This window comes from Poecilia latipinna, unplaced genomic scaffold (assembly GCF_001443285.1).
Source record: "Poecilia latipinna isolate Pla-1442-1.1 unplaced genomic scaffold, P_latipinna-1.0 Scaffold2271, whole genome shotgun sequence".
Classification (NCBI taxonomy): domain Eukaryota; kingdom Metazoa; phylum Chordata; class Actinopteri; order Cyprinodontiformes; family Poeciliidae; genus Poecilia; species Poecilia latipinna.
In genome coordinates this window covers 17961-31778 of record NW_015114887.1, presented here as the reverse complement: position 1 = coordinate 31778, position 13818 = coordinate 17961, and the positions used below count along the sequence as shown (strand labels likewise).

The 13818-nt window shown below is 46.3% G+C and overlaps 1 protein-coding gene and 1 long non-coding RNA gene across 2 annotated transcripts in view; one reads left to right on the top strand and one right to left on the bottom strand.

The window, feature by feature from the left end:
- Nucleotides 1-6623: 6623 nt before the first annotated feature.
- On the bottom strand, nt 6624-12410 carry inhbab (inhibin subunit beta Ab). The gene is made up of 3 exons (XM_015018420.1): nt 12144-12410; nt 8710-9881; nt 6624-7747 (listed from the first exon to the last, which is right to left on the bottom strand). Exons 2-3 carry the CDS (start codon nt 9083-9085, stop codon nt 6969-6971), a joined length of 1155 nt encoding a protein of 384 aa, XP_014873906.1. The 5' UTR covers nt 9086-9881; nt 12144-12410; the 3' UTR covers nt 6624-6968.
- A 305-nt stretch (nt 12411-12715) lies between these two features.
- The window catches only part of LOC106937090 (uncharacterized), a 13923-nt gene continuing 12820 nt past the window's right edge, over nt 12716-13818 (top strand). Inside the window, exon 1 of the long non-coding RNA XR_001422308.1 lies at nt 12716-13045. This is a non-coding gene — a long non-coding RNA (uncharacterized LOC106937090). The remainder of the gene's footprint in view (nt 13046-13818) is intronic.

Sequence of the window (13818 nt, the reverse complement as noted above, 5' to 3'; positions counted from 1 at the left end):
GGTTCCTCTGAAGCCAGAAACGGATCAGCAGGTTTATAGAAGTTGTGTTAAAACATTTTGTCACAACTTCCCAATATTCCAGTGGATATTTTCTGTCTCATGTTTGTCTTAAAATGACTCGGCTGAACTTTGGCGACCGGTTAGCATAGTTTCCTTTCTGCAGAGCTCAAAATGCCTCAGCACATTTTTTTATGAACATCATTAAAGTTCATTGGACGCTTTTAAAACAGGGTCCACTGTGTTGGTTTTTTGGCATTGCAGGCGATGATTTATTATTACTGTGTGAAACTATTTATTGGGTCCATTGGAAAAAAGACGCTCCAATGAACTGCAAAGGCAACAAAATCCTAAAACTACAAACTGAGGGTGAAACAGCGACGCTTTGCTGGCGTTTGTTTCAATCCGCAACCAAACCGACGAACCGGATCCTGAATCAGTCACGTGGTTCGGCCCGAATACGAGGCTTCAGACGTCACAACCTGCTGCATCAGCACAATCCTCGATACGCTTCATAAAAATCCTCCTGATTGGTCGACACGCTCTGAAAACACGTCACTGATTAAATCTGTTAACGAACCTGGCTTCATCTCAGTAACGAGTCTGAGTTCCTGGATATCACTTCAGGTTAGACCTCATTAATGGGTCCAGTTTACCTAATTAATCAATCAGCAATCAGAGCTACCTGGCTAACAAACATCAACATGGAGTAGCTTAACTTGACCTGAGTCTCTTTATCCCATGAAGCAGGGCAACTTTATTTGGTTTAAGATGATAAATGACCAACTTTACCTGTGCACTGAGATTTCCCAGTAACAAGTTAATTTCACTTTAGCACAAGTATTGGCAACACTATCTGGCTTGAGTAATTATTTTTAATAATAAAGGTAGATGATTACCTTATAGAAGAGGACCTGACCCTCCCTGAGCGCTTGGTGTTTCTCCTGCTCCTTTCCTCTGATGTTTCCATCATTTGGAAAGTCACATTCATCACTTCGTTCCTCTGCTGCTGACCAAGGGACACGGCGTCCGGTCGGTTGACTGATGCCTTTTTGTGCCACAGGACCTTAGTTTGCTCATTCATCCAAATGAAGGGTTGTGGCTTTTACTGATGAACAGGGAGGTTTAATGGGAGTAAAGCCTGAGTTTCACCGTAGGAGCTGTAGCACAAACACACACCAGAAATGACATTCAGTACTAAAAATATCAACTCTAATTCAAAACTATGCCCTAGTGTTTGTATACAATAAAACAAATTTACAGTTTCAACCAAACAATATTAGAAATTTTTTTATTTACAAAATAAACACAGTTTGTGCCTCCATCAAGGGGGCCGCTAACGACAAGATACATTTTTACACTGTTGCAACTAGTCTTCCATTTTTCCTGTTGGTAAGCTGCCGCTCTATAATATAAACAAAGGAAGCTCTCTTTTCAAAATAAAAGCAGCAAATAAAAAACCAGAAGTCAGAGAGGTGAAGGATATTTAAAAAAACAACATATTAGAACAACCAGGAAGAGTTTTTATCTGTGTGTGGAGTAGATTTATGGAATGGATCGAATGATGAGTTAAACAAAGTACAAATGTAAACCAATTTAAAAAACTGATTAAAACAGAGCTTATTTCAAAATATGCTATATAAGATGACTGTTTAATAGTCTATTATGCAATTGATGATGTAATAATTGTACATAGTTAAACATGTAAAATGGAAACAAGTTGTCTCTTTTTGATCTGAAAGTTAATTGATTATAAATTGATAAGTATGAAAGGGGCAGGACATTCTAAGATATTATATCTTCTACCTGCTCCTTTTCGAACAGAAAATATAAAATTTGCATTTCACATGAGCAAAATAATTTGCATTTTATTTCTTAAGTTTGTTTCATTCTATTTTTTTTTGTTTTTCTTTTTTTCTTGATTCTCTTTTCTGTCTGTTCGAAAGAAAGAAATAAAACCATGTATTGTACAAAAATAAAACAACACAAATGCAATAAGTGCCAAAAAGGGAATACAACAAATGGGGAGCTTCATTTGGAGGTAATTACAACTTTATTTTAGTAAAACTAACTAGTCACCTAGTTAGCAGGAGACTCTGTTTGGTGAATTCCTGCCTGATGCAGTGAGTGAATCCAACCAAACTCTGCTCTCATGCACTAACGAACACGACCAGCTTCTGTCCCAACCTTTCACCTTATAAACCAACCAATAAACGCAATGACAGGATCTTCAAATCCAGGCCTGGGGGGCCGGAGTCCTGCAGCTTCAGATGTTCCTGGTTCAACACGCCGCGATCCAAAGGCAGAGTCTCCTCAGTCCAGATGGTAATCTGATAATCTGACCCAGGTGTGTTGAAGCAGAGGCACATCTAAAACCTGCTGGACTTGAGGAGCCCTGCTCTTTAACAAGGCTTTACCTTATTTATGGGTCTAACTTTACCTGGGCGTCAAGTCTGCGCTGTTAACGGGTCTGACTTTTAATCTCGTTTTTGGGTTTAATTGCTTACCAATTCTGTCATTGGACCAGTTGGGGTGGTTGGAGTGGTGATGCCCCGGAAGGAACTCCAGTCTTGTGAGTCACTCCAGTCAGGCTGCACTGGGGAAGCTGTGGCTATTATCCAGCAGCTCGTGAATGATTGAATGTTGTATGAAGAGCTTTGGAGTCCTCTGGATTTGATAAAGCATTACTCCACTAAAGGCCATGTAATATGACGAGCTCAGGGCTGAGGCAGCGACCCTGGGTTACAGTCAAAAGAGATCTTGTCAACCTGGTGTCTTGTCCAGTTACGGGTGGCGCTGCTATTGCCAGATCTGCCAGTCTTCCATTGCGCTTCACAGGCCTGATGGTGTTCAAGGTGAAGCTGTTTCCCAGGTTTAGAAGTTGGGACTGAAGAAGTCAAGATTCCTGTTTGAAAATGACATTTTTGCCTATACAGAAGAAATAATTGATGCATCAGAGAGCGACGGGAAACCTTTTCCCCTGAAAGACTCGGAGGATGTGTTCCGTCAGCAGGTGAGGCCTGGGCGCCGATTGGTGCGATCTAAACATGCAGGTCTGATTTAGCAGCTCTCTGTGGGGGTGAATGTCTGTGAATAGCAGCAGCAGTTTGTGTTGGAGGTGGCGTCGAGGTTAGCAGGCCTTCTCTCGGCTAACAACGCTGACGTATCCTGCAGCCACCCACACACAAAAAATAGATCCTTGAATTTAACTCGCATGACGGTTGTCCACCTCTCATCACGTTTCTCTTGATGTCTGCAAGTTCACACATCTCTGCCAGCTCAGATGTTTCCCACAGAGAAAAACTGGACATTAAAATCAAATTCAAAGCAATGATCAGTGTTTGACCTCATCCAGCAGAGGGTGCTGTGATTCTCAGGAACTGACTTGTTGGATAACCAACAAACCCAGGATCTGAGCAGACCTGCTAAAACTTGCAGGTGGTGCTGTAAGAGATGGATCAGCCCATATTTAAACTTCCTCTAATAAACTGCAAAAATCATCATGTGCAAAACAAACACCAAGATGTTCTCATACAGCAACGGTCTCCTCCAGTTCACGTCCAATTCTGATCCAGAACCAGAGATACTCGGTGGATCTGGTCCGCCCCAGGCTGGACCTCGGTCTACTCCACTAATCCGACATCAGAGGCCATTTCCACACTCATCCAGTAGAGGGCGCTCACATAATATCTGTTTTTGAACCACAAAGTGACCCACCTGAACCCAGCTGTAGCTCCAGGTCACACCTGGACACGCGGCCCCAAACATCTGCTGCGGGCCCCAGGAGGAGATCAGATGTTGGCACAGAAGATTTTCTGGTTAGAAACATCGGTGCCATAACCCGACCACGGCTTTAATGTTCTTCAGGACCAGAACCTCTGATAGGTTAGCCTTCTGCTGATAGCCAGCAGAAGCTCGTCAAGCCTTCTGCTGGCTTGACGAGAAGGCCAGCAGAAATCATGGAGCTGCTCCAGTCTGGTTTGTTCTGGGAACAGTTTCCAGAGGCTCATCTGGTCCAGTAGAGACACGATGGGAACCCAAGCTGGTGGCCACCTGCCTTTTCTCACCTTTTCTCTGATGTTTCCAACATTTGGAAGGTCACATTCATCACATCGTTCCTCTGCTGCTGACCAAGGGACACGGCCTCTGGTCGGTTGACTGATGCCTTTTTGGGCCACAGGACCTTAGCTCGGTCATTCTTGGGAGGTGGTTGCCACTCTGACCTTTTTGTCTCCAGGTCAAACTCCACACAGATGTTTCTGGTCACTGCACCAGCCACTGGGTTACAGGATTCCAGGTGTTCCTGCTAGTGTCCTCCACCCTGTTGTGAGATGTGGGATTGATTCTGGGTTCTCTTTGCACGGCCGGTCCCTGGGATGTTGCCTGGTCTGGTCAGTCAGGGTCTCTATTCTCCAGCTGTTGGTTGTATTTGTTCACATCAGCCACTTCAGCTACCGGTGGTACATCCCACTCAGCGGTTTCTCCTCCCTCGATGGCTCCAGATCCTTCTCTTCCAGTTCCAATGTGTGAAACATTCACTCATGGTTCATGTATTGTTAAAATGGTAAATGCTTCTCTGATGTCTGGATGGTTTCCTACCACTCTAAAACATGCTGTGGTTCATCCGGGTCGATATTAGCACCTGTTCTTTTTGCCTTGTATCTGCTACCTCTGGGTTGTATCTTTAAAAAGCACAAAGTTTCTTTTCAGTGTTTTGCAGATGATATTCAAATTTGTCTACCTGCAACTACAAATGACAGCCGGTCTGCTGTGCCGGTGTTACAGGATCATCGTCTTCAGGACGTTCAGACATTTTCTGACCCTGAATGAGGAAAAGCTGAGACTGTGTTTGGTCGCTGCTGTCCTCTCTTGGACGTGGCCCCCTGGTTGGTCCCCCGTCCTCCTTCTGTCGTCCATTTGTGAAAAATCTGGGTGTGATTGTTGATCCTGTGTTAAATTTGATTAGCATGTTAGCGCTGCTATCAAAGCCAGTTTCTTTCAGCTGAGGACCTTTGCTAAGATGAAATCTGATTTTGCCGTTTAGATGATTGGAACTGTTTGTTCTGAGGCTTTTAGCAGAGCAAACGAAGTGCTGCAGCTCGTCTGCTGAGCAAAACTAGGAGGCGTGAATCTGTGGCCCCGGTTCCCCTTCACTGGCCCCCTGCTGCCTTGGGATCACATTTAAGGTTTCATTGATGGTTCTTAAGTGTTTTGGGTCGTTCGTACTGAAGTGAGCTCTAGCAGCCCTACAGCCACCCGGAGCCCTGAGGTCGGCTGCAGCTTTTACCGTCCGTCCCTAAAGCAGACAGAGCCTCTCTGTGGATCGCCCAGACTCTGGATCCGTTTCCCTCTGTCTGTTAAACTGACCTGCTGACTGAGAAAGCTTAAGTTCAGACTGAAACTCATCTTTTCTCCCAGCAGCAACAACAGTTGGAGAAAAAGGTAAAGGATAGAAGATAATTGTTGCAGCTAAATAAAAAAAGGTATCTGCCAATTTTATATTTGTCTAATTAGTTTTACTAAACTTAATTTCATTTCTCTTTTTCCATTTATCTTCCTGTGATGTTGTTTTCAACAAACTTGACTCAGTTTGTTGAGTCAAGTTTCTGGGTGTTTCGACTGTAGATTCTGGATTTGTTAATTTTTGGGGGTTTTCTCCTGAAGAGTTGCAAGCTTAAATTATTTGCCAAAAAGAAAGTACACCCTCTGTCAGTTTGAGCAACCTCCATCGGTCTTCACCTGGTCATAAAATAATTTCAATCCAATATGAAGTGAAAACAAACTGTAGTGCTTTATTTTCACCAAGCAAAGATATGAACCACTTTCTTTTTACCACCTAGTGGAGTCCAGAGTCGGTCCTGGAGGCCGGTGTCAAATGATGACTGTTTATATTTTGATTGGCCCAGTTAGACCAGTTAAGTTAACCCAGTTAACCCAGTTAACCCAGTGTGGAGGCGCCTGGTTCTGCTGGGCAAACATTGCATGAGCTTCCGGCCTCCCAGTCAACAAACTGGGGCTGTTTGTCTGATTGATCCAACATCTGATCTGAGGTCAGAGGTCAGAGGATGACGTCATCGCTGCTCGTTTACTCGGGGCTTGGCTGCAGTTTTTGTTTGAACAACGAGCTAGGTAGTCTGCAGCCAGGTGGCGCTCTCACCTCGATGATCATGTGACAGGAAGTCAGCTGACTTGAGTTCCTGTTGTAAGATAATGAAGATCTGACAGCCAGCCAGTGAGAACAGAACCGGCAGCCATGTTTGTAGTTTTACTGCCAGGTTCCCCCCCTGCTGGGCTCTCACTGAGTTTGGACCGGATAGAACCATCAGAAGCAGTTCAGGGCTCCAGCAGCCAATCAGAGAGCAGAGAAGGACCGGGCAGGAAGTAGACCAAGAGGAGTGGGTCGGGTTCTGGTAGAACCAGCTTGGGACGGATCAGTTGCAGAATCTGACACTTGAACTGATTCAGACACTTTCCGCTGTCACATTTTATGTCAACTGTTGACTTTTGAGATTCTCTGATTCTGGTTCTGATTCAGAAGACGATCTGGGTCAGCAGAACCTTCAGAACCTTTTTTTTCCAGGGACAGCGTCCGTCTGAAAAGACTTAATGAAGAAACCAAGACAACATGTTGGATCACAGTTTAATGACAAAACGATGCAAATAAATTAGAGCAGACCCAGAAACAGTTCAGGTGTTTTTCAGATTTTTCTCATCTTGATTTTTTAAAAAACAGGACAAACTTTGATTGTTGGCTTGTTTTTGGTCTAAATATGAGATCGTCCAGAAGGTTTCTGGGTCAAGACTCCCTGCGCCTCACACAGCTGTTAGAATACTCTACGATGATTGGCCTCCATCCGGTCGGAACCTCCGGCTCCTCTGGATCAGAACAATCGGCTGGTCCAGGGCAAATGTTCTGGCTCGCTCCAATGTGGAGCAGCAGCGAGAACCTGAGTGCTGATGGGAAGGATGCTCTAGGAGCAGCCGCACTCCTCCACGATCATGTTGTGGATGTCCTTCTTGACGATCTTCTGCTCCTCGTTGTAGTAGAGCATGGACATGGCGCGCAGCCGCGTCGGCACGCAGCACGACTTGCTGTTCTGGAACGGCGCGTAGCCGCGCAGACGGTAGTGGCTGATGACCGCTGAGTGAAAGGACAGTGCCGAGCCGCTCGTGTGGGCGGGGCACTCCCCCTCGCAGTAGTTGGCATGGTAACCGGATGGAGCTATAATCCAGTCACTCCAGCCAATGTCTTTGAAGTTGACGTAGAATTGCCTTTTGCAGCAACCGTGGGTCTTTCCGTTGCACTCTAGACCTCGCCTGACCCTGCGCTGAGGCTCCTCCTCCTCGGCCCGCAGCATCACCATGAGGAACGGCTGGTGTGACTGATCCTGGCCCGTCGCCTTCGCTCTGTCGCCGGATGTGAGGATGGGTGCTGCCCCAACTTCAGCGCAGCGCGGGCAGGAGACCCGCAGGCCGAACGAGCTGCCGCCGCCATCCAGCAGCGCCTGAACACCGCGCGTCACGGCGAGCGTGTGCCAGCCGCTGCGCCGACTGTCCACCATCTTCTCTGAAACCAACTCATCCTTGTAGGAGCCACCATCGCGGCGAGTCCACAGCAGCTGCAGCATCACTTTACTTCGGACCCGATTGACCTTTGACATTTTCAAGAATATCCAAACATTGGCCTGCTCCACCGTGGCAGCGCCGCCCTCCTTCGACACGTCAAAGGTCACGGTGTTCGGAGAGTCTCCTGCAGCAGAAAACAGCCGACATGTTAGTTCTGCTGAAACCATGCCTCCCCCCAACCCCGTATGTAAATGAAGCAACAAAGCAAAGGTCTCCAATAATAACTGAATGAATGGATGTTTGCCTCTAAATATACCCCATATAAACAGTCTAAAAAAGACTGGGGACGCCGTCCACCCTGTCCTCTCTGTCCTCTTTGTCTCCTGCTGCAGAATAATTACCGAGGCCCAGATTTCTCTGAATAAAGGGATTATTTACGGGCTGAGACCACTCGGTATGCCCCCCACCCCGGCCTCGTTACTGCCCGTTAATTTGGGCCACCCTCTGAAGAACCTCTGAATGCAGATTTCTCAGCAGGGTAACTATTTATAGAACCTGGTTGTTCTGCTTCACCTTCTCCTCTGCAAACAGAACCGGTCACTCGTTCTGCCAGGTACTGTTTGGTTCTGATTTGAGATGCTAGGAAAAACCGAGTTTGGCTGAAGAGACTGACCCGGTTCTGTGAACGTCTCCTCAGCCAACCATGGTGTATCTGCTGAGGTTTAAACCCGGCTGGACTGGAGTTCTGGTAAATCGGATCTGAACCATGTGGACTGTGACAGAACCAGACCACAAGGTTCTCATTCCTGTCTGGATCCATTCACTCTGAACTGATTCCTGCAGGCATCAGATCTCCACATGGAGGAAAGTTCTTCTGACTGAAATCTGTAAACAAACTTTGACCTTGTGGGATTTTTGTGAATGAAGCGATAAGGGAGGACAGAGAGGACGTGACGTCTCCCATGCAGCCAGCCTGGATCCGATCCAGCGCCGCAGGACCTGCCATGTCCTCACAGTCCCACAGGGACAGGAGTTCACATGTTTGGAGCCACACTTCATGCAACCTGCAGTTACCCAGGACTAATCCACCTGAGGTGGACCCGAGCCAAACCGTCTGACAGAACCCAAACTAAACTCCGGACTCACCTGGCTCTCCAAAGATGATCAGCTCTGATGGAGGTTCAGGTGCGAGTGAGCTTCCGGGACCTGAACTTTCCTCCGGTATCTCCACAGCGCCGTCTTCAGTAACCCGCCCAACATGCAGCTTCTTGATGGCGTTGAGTAGCGCCGCACGAGGAACCGGGTGGGTCAGGTTGGGCCGGGCGCTCAGGTGCAGCATGGTCAGAATGTGACGCTTCACGGCCTCCACCATGTCACCCTGAGCGCCGGGCAAAGACGAGTTCTTCCTCAGCTGAGCCAGAGAGCAGGAGGGGCAGGTGGAGGACGGCGCGACCTCCAGGGGCGAGGCGCCGATCAGAAGAAAGACGGGAACGGCGAAGAGCAGCGCAGCCCAAAAAGACATCCTGAACGGTTCTGATGCAGAGAACTAATCTGTCCAGTCAGACCAGAGGCTGCTGGTCCGGTCTGAGGGAAGAGTTGGCAGCAGGACCGACTGATCCAGACGGGTTCTGGTTCTGACAGAAGTTATAACCCAAAGCCAGGGTTGGGTGAAGATGCAGATGAAGCAGTTGAGAGGCTGGAGCTGGGTCCGGAGGTTCTGGTCCGTCAGTCCGTCATGTTGGAGATTCTGGTGCTGGTTCCGGTCCTCTCTGGTTCTGAATCTGAGCAAACACTGAGCCGGGTCACTCTGCTCTCCCTCTCTGCTCTCTGACAGTAATTATACCTCCAGCAGATAAACTCCTCCCTCCGTCCACAGAGGTATTTCCCTCTGAGTCACTCACAACTCGGCAGGATCTCAGAATATCTCCGGACTGTTTGTGGTGTTTCCTCCTGATCCAACGTCACGACAGAAGAGGAGGAGGAAGGAGGGAAGAGGAGGAAGGCAGCATCCCTGATTCACTCATACCACACACACACATTGATGAATCAGAGCATCGTCTTCGTCAGCTCACGTGGAGGAGAAACTCCGTCGGTGTGAACTAGATCTTTGGGCTGGAGATGACTTGTTATAATCGGAGAGGAGCAGATGGAGTGAGTCCACGTCGAATCAGATCTTCTGACATCAGCAGGCCCTCTGCTGCCGACAGCTGGTGCCACGGCATCACCTGAAGCCTGATTCACCTGTTCCTGTCGGCTCTGGCAGGACAGAGGAATCACCCAACATCTGGAACGCCTGTCAGCAGCTTTCCATCGAAGACCTGGAAGCAAAATGGGAGAAGAAAGTTCCTCCAACAGACCAGACGAGGTGCATGCAAACATCTGAGCTGAAAGTCCCTGATAGACAAATTGAAGACCTTCTACTGTAACTTTTTTATTTAACCAGGATAAAATCCAATCAAGACTCGAGGGGTCCTGGCCAGGAGGCAACAAATAAAACACAAAAAAGGTAAAAGAAAATGACAAGCTATGAAAATCAGGTTTACATCACTGAGCCTGAAGAACTTTGTTTGGAGATAGTCAGTTGGATTCAAAGTTTTCTGAATGCCAGGAGGAGGGAGCAGGGTGAACAAAAACCTTTTACCTAATTTAGTCGGAGCAAAAAGAGACGGAAAGAAGCAGCAAGTTGAGAGCGAGTCAACATTTCTCAGTGCAATTCCAGTTCAGCTAGACCAGCAGAAACAGCCTGGTAAATAAAAGATAACCAAAGGGGTTCACAGCCAGTCCAGGTCATTGAAACGCGGCGCTGTGTTGACATGTTGCAGCTTGTAATGAACCAGAGAGCCGATGCAGACTGTCCACACACCACCGGGTCTTAATGAAAACTAATATCTTCCACATCAATGAAATGAATAACACCCTACACACCGGCTCGGTTTCAACGTGGCGTTGCACTGCGGCGCTGTTAGAGGCGACAGATCCCAACGGGTCCCAAGTTCGACTCCCCTTCCTTTCCCTCTCTTTGCCCCCATCCTGTCAGATTGCTGTCAAATAAAGGCCATTGGTGCAAGAAAAGGTTTGCATCCACAAGAACCTGCAGCAATTCAACCCTGAGTGTCGTTTCAAACATGCCAACCCATAGGGGGCAATGTAGCACTACACTAAAACCTATCAGCCAATCAAACTGCTTCAAAACAACCCTGACTTCCTGTTTGGAATCAAACGGCGAGGATGTGGATATATTGGTGCATTATTTACCCCAAATCCCCTGAACAATTTGAAGTTTTCCATCTTCTCCATTTTGGCCAGAGGTTTTATAAATTATTAACATTCAACTGATTTTTAGGGTGAATTAAAGATCAAATGTGCTTGTTTTCCTAAAAATGTGAACTAAACCCCAGTCAGTCATCACCATCATCATCTATTTATGAATCATTTTATAAAACTACAGTGCTGTACAGGTAAAATCATCTACAAAACATCTCAAGACACTCAAACTGCTTTAGCGGAAAAAGGAAAAGGGAACGTGCATTTAGCTTTTTTACTAGATTTTTTTCATAAAAATTGAGGGAGTCGTTGCCCAGATATCGAGCCATCTCCATCTCACTTCCTCTGAGACCACTGAGAAAATCTTTTCTGATTCTGGATCTGAAATTCTGGTCAGTTTAGTTTAATCTGTATTAGTGGCATCCAGAAGCAGCGCCCTGACGCTCCAAACCGATTCTGCTTTACTGGATTCCTTCTTCATACCAGATGCTGAGACAACAATAAGTTATTTACTGATCCTCCAATAAAAAAGATCCTGCAGCAGTTGTTCAGCTGCACTGGACCAAATCAACATGTTGCTTTAATTAAGCTTTTACTGCGTTTAGTAAACAGTGTAACATTTGTAGCTTTTGACAGCTGGGATGTGTGACTGATTGGAGCGGAGACATTCGTCTTGCTCTCTCCTTCCTGAACACGGAAACCTCCTCTAGTTACACCATCAGTAGATGAACTTTGTCTCTTTTTTCATCCAATCTGATCCGGGATATTTACAGATCTAAGCCAATAATGCATCTTTTAAAAAGTAATTTGATGAAGCATTTGAAGACTAAGCAATCTGTAAGCCATACTCTGAAAAACAATCAGAGGGACCGAAGGCTTGAAAAGCAGCAGAGCCACCCTGTTTAAAATAAAATGTTTGTTTTCAGAAGTTACTGTGTGACATATGAGTACAAATTGGTGAACTAAAGAACTCAGTCAAACTGGGTCTGGATGAATCTGGCATCAAGGAAGCTGACAAGTTTTAAACTGAATCAGAAGCAGTGGAGACTTTCTATAGGACTGGATAAAACGACTGAGTCGTCTGCATAAAAATGAACATTTCCATCATTCTGTCCCAGTTGATTTATATAAATGGTTAATAGAAGAGAGCCTAATATCTGTTAGGAACAGCTGCAGGAAACATCTTATATTTAATTTATTTATGTCCTGTTTCTGAGATCATCAGCGAACCAAGCCCGCAGCATGACTATCAGAAGTTCCTGGTCTGTGCAGTCTAACGATCACCAGCACAGTGATGTCATCACTGAGGGTCTCACCTGGCGGCCCACACCTGTCCTGGTCTGAGTCAAACCGAGTCTCTGTGCCCCGTTTTACTGTTTGTGCTGCAGCTGCTGCCTCCAACGCTCCTGATCAAAGAGTAGGAAGTTCTTAGTTACTTTCTGACATGGAGTTCTCCTGGATCAGCACTGCTTTTCATACTGAGCCTGGTTCTGGTTCTGGTGGAGGTGGCGGTCTGGCCATAATGTGAATCGAATCAGCAGATATTGGATGTGTTCAGTATGAGGGTAACCCTGACCCCTGACCTTTGGAACTGGATCCCCTTGACTGCAAATATTTTTTGAATATAAAATAATTTAGTTTTTCTGCTTCATTTTTCGAAATCGGTGACGAAATGATTTTCCTGCGGCGGCTCTCTGCTGCCCCCTGCTGTTTACATGAGGTCATTGACCTGACTGAAGTCAGAGCTGCAGCTGTTTCAGAACCAGAACCAGAACCAGCTGTAATTATTTTTATTACGCAGAAACTTCCGGGATCTTTCCGAGCTCTGCAGCTTCTCCTTCCGGTTTCTGGAGCTCAGCAGGGAGCTTCATGCGTCAGGAGGACAGATTCTCATGTCTCCACTTCATTATTAATGCACGTGAGGGTGAAACTGCGCATGTCCGCTTTCTGTACGGACATGACGTCCCGCTGCTCCGGTCTCACCTGCGGCTTCTGGACCAGCATCTCCTCTGAGTGACCGCAGCGTGGGGAGCAAGAGCCAATCAGCTTCCAGATAGCTTCTCAAACACGCCCCCTGTACGCACGCGCAGACACGCACGCCCCCCCACCTTCCTGCCTCCTCTGTAATCCTCCGTCCTCTCCAGGCATCATGGCGGAAATTAAAACGGGAATCTTTGCGAAGAACGTTCAGAAACGGCTGAACCGGGCCCAGGAGAAGGTAGGAGCCGCCTGGTTCTGGTGGGGGTTCGGGTGAGCGCAGGGTCGGGTCCTAGAGGAGGATGCAGGCCGCTGCTGATCTGTCACAATAAATCTCTCATTTTATTTTCTGATTTTGTTTGATAACGTTTAATTTTCTAAAAGGCATGACGTCACCACGCAGCTCTTTAAAAGAAACGGAATAAAAATGTTTTTATTGAGGGGGAAAAAGCAAATTAGAGCAGCTGACGGAGAGCGTTCTGATTGGCTGATAAAAGCTGTCTGTACGTGACGCTTCAGCTGCGTGGAAAACGTGTTTTCACGTGAGGAATTAGATGACGTAAGCACGGACGGTGACGTGTTTTTATGTCAAAAGCTTCAGAGCATCAGAGCCTGCCTCGTTCTGATTGGCTCACCTGCAGCTCACCTGTGTGCAGGTACGATCCAGTAATGGCTCGGTTCTGGTTCTGAATGTCTCAACATGAACCTGCGTCATTCATTATGGAAATATAATTTATAAGAATTTAGGGTCCCATTAATATTTCAGTAAGGTATTCATATGTTTCAATAATTTCAGAAATTTATTGTCATCGATATTAAAACAATTTATTAGCAGCTCTTTGGGGTAAACATCTAACATTTTAGTTTTAAATGGGGTTCTTAACCTTTCAATTGTTTTTTCAAATTTGCAAAGAATGTAATTTTTAATCCAGGATTTCAAACAGTTGATCTTCAGGTTCTGTTAAGACACTTTCAGACAGTATCTCTAATTTCTTTGACCTATGACCTTTCCAT

What these genes read in the sequence shown, in the direction of transcription:
- inhbab (XM_015018420.1), bottom strand. Translation starts at nt 9,085, where the DNA reads ATGTCTTTTTGGGCTGCGCTGCTCTTCGCCGTTCCCGTCTTTCTTCTG. An exon ending in GATCATCTTTGGAGAGCCAG is followed by an intron (nt 7,748 to 8,709) that starts GTGAGTCCGGAG and finishes TTTCTGCTGCAG; the next exon opens with GAGACTCTCCGAACACCGTG.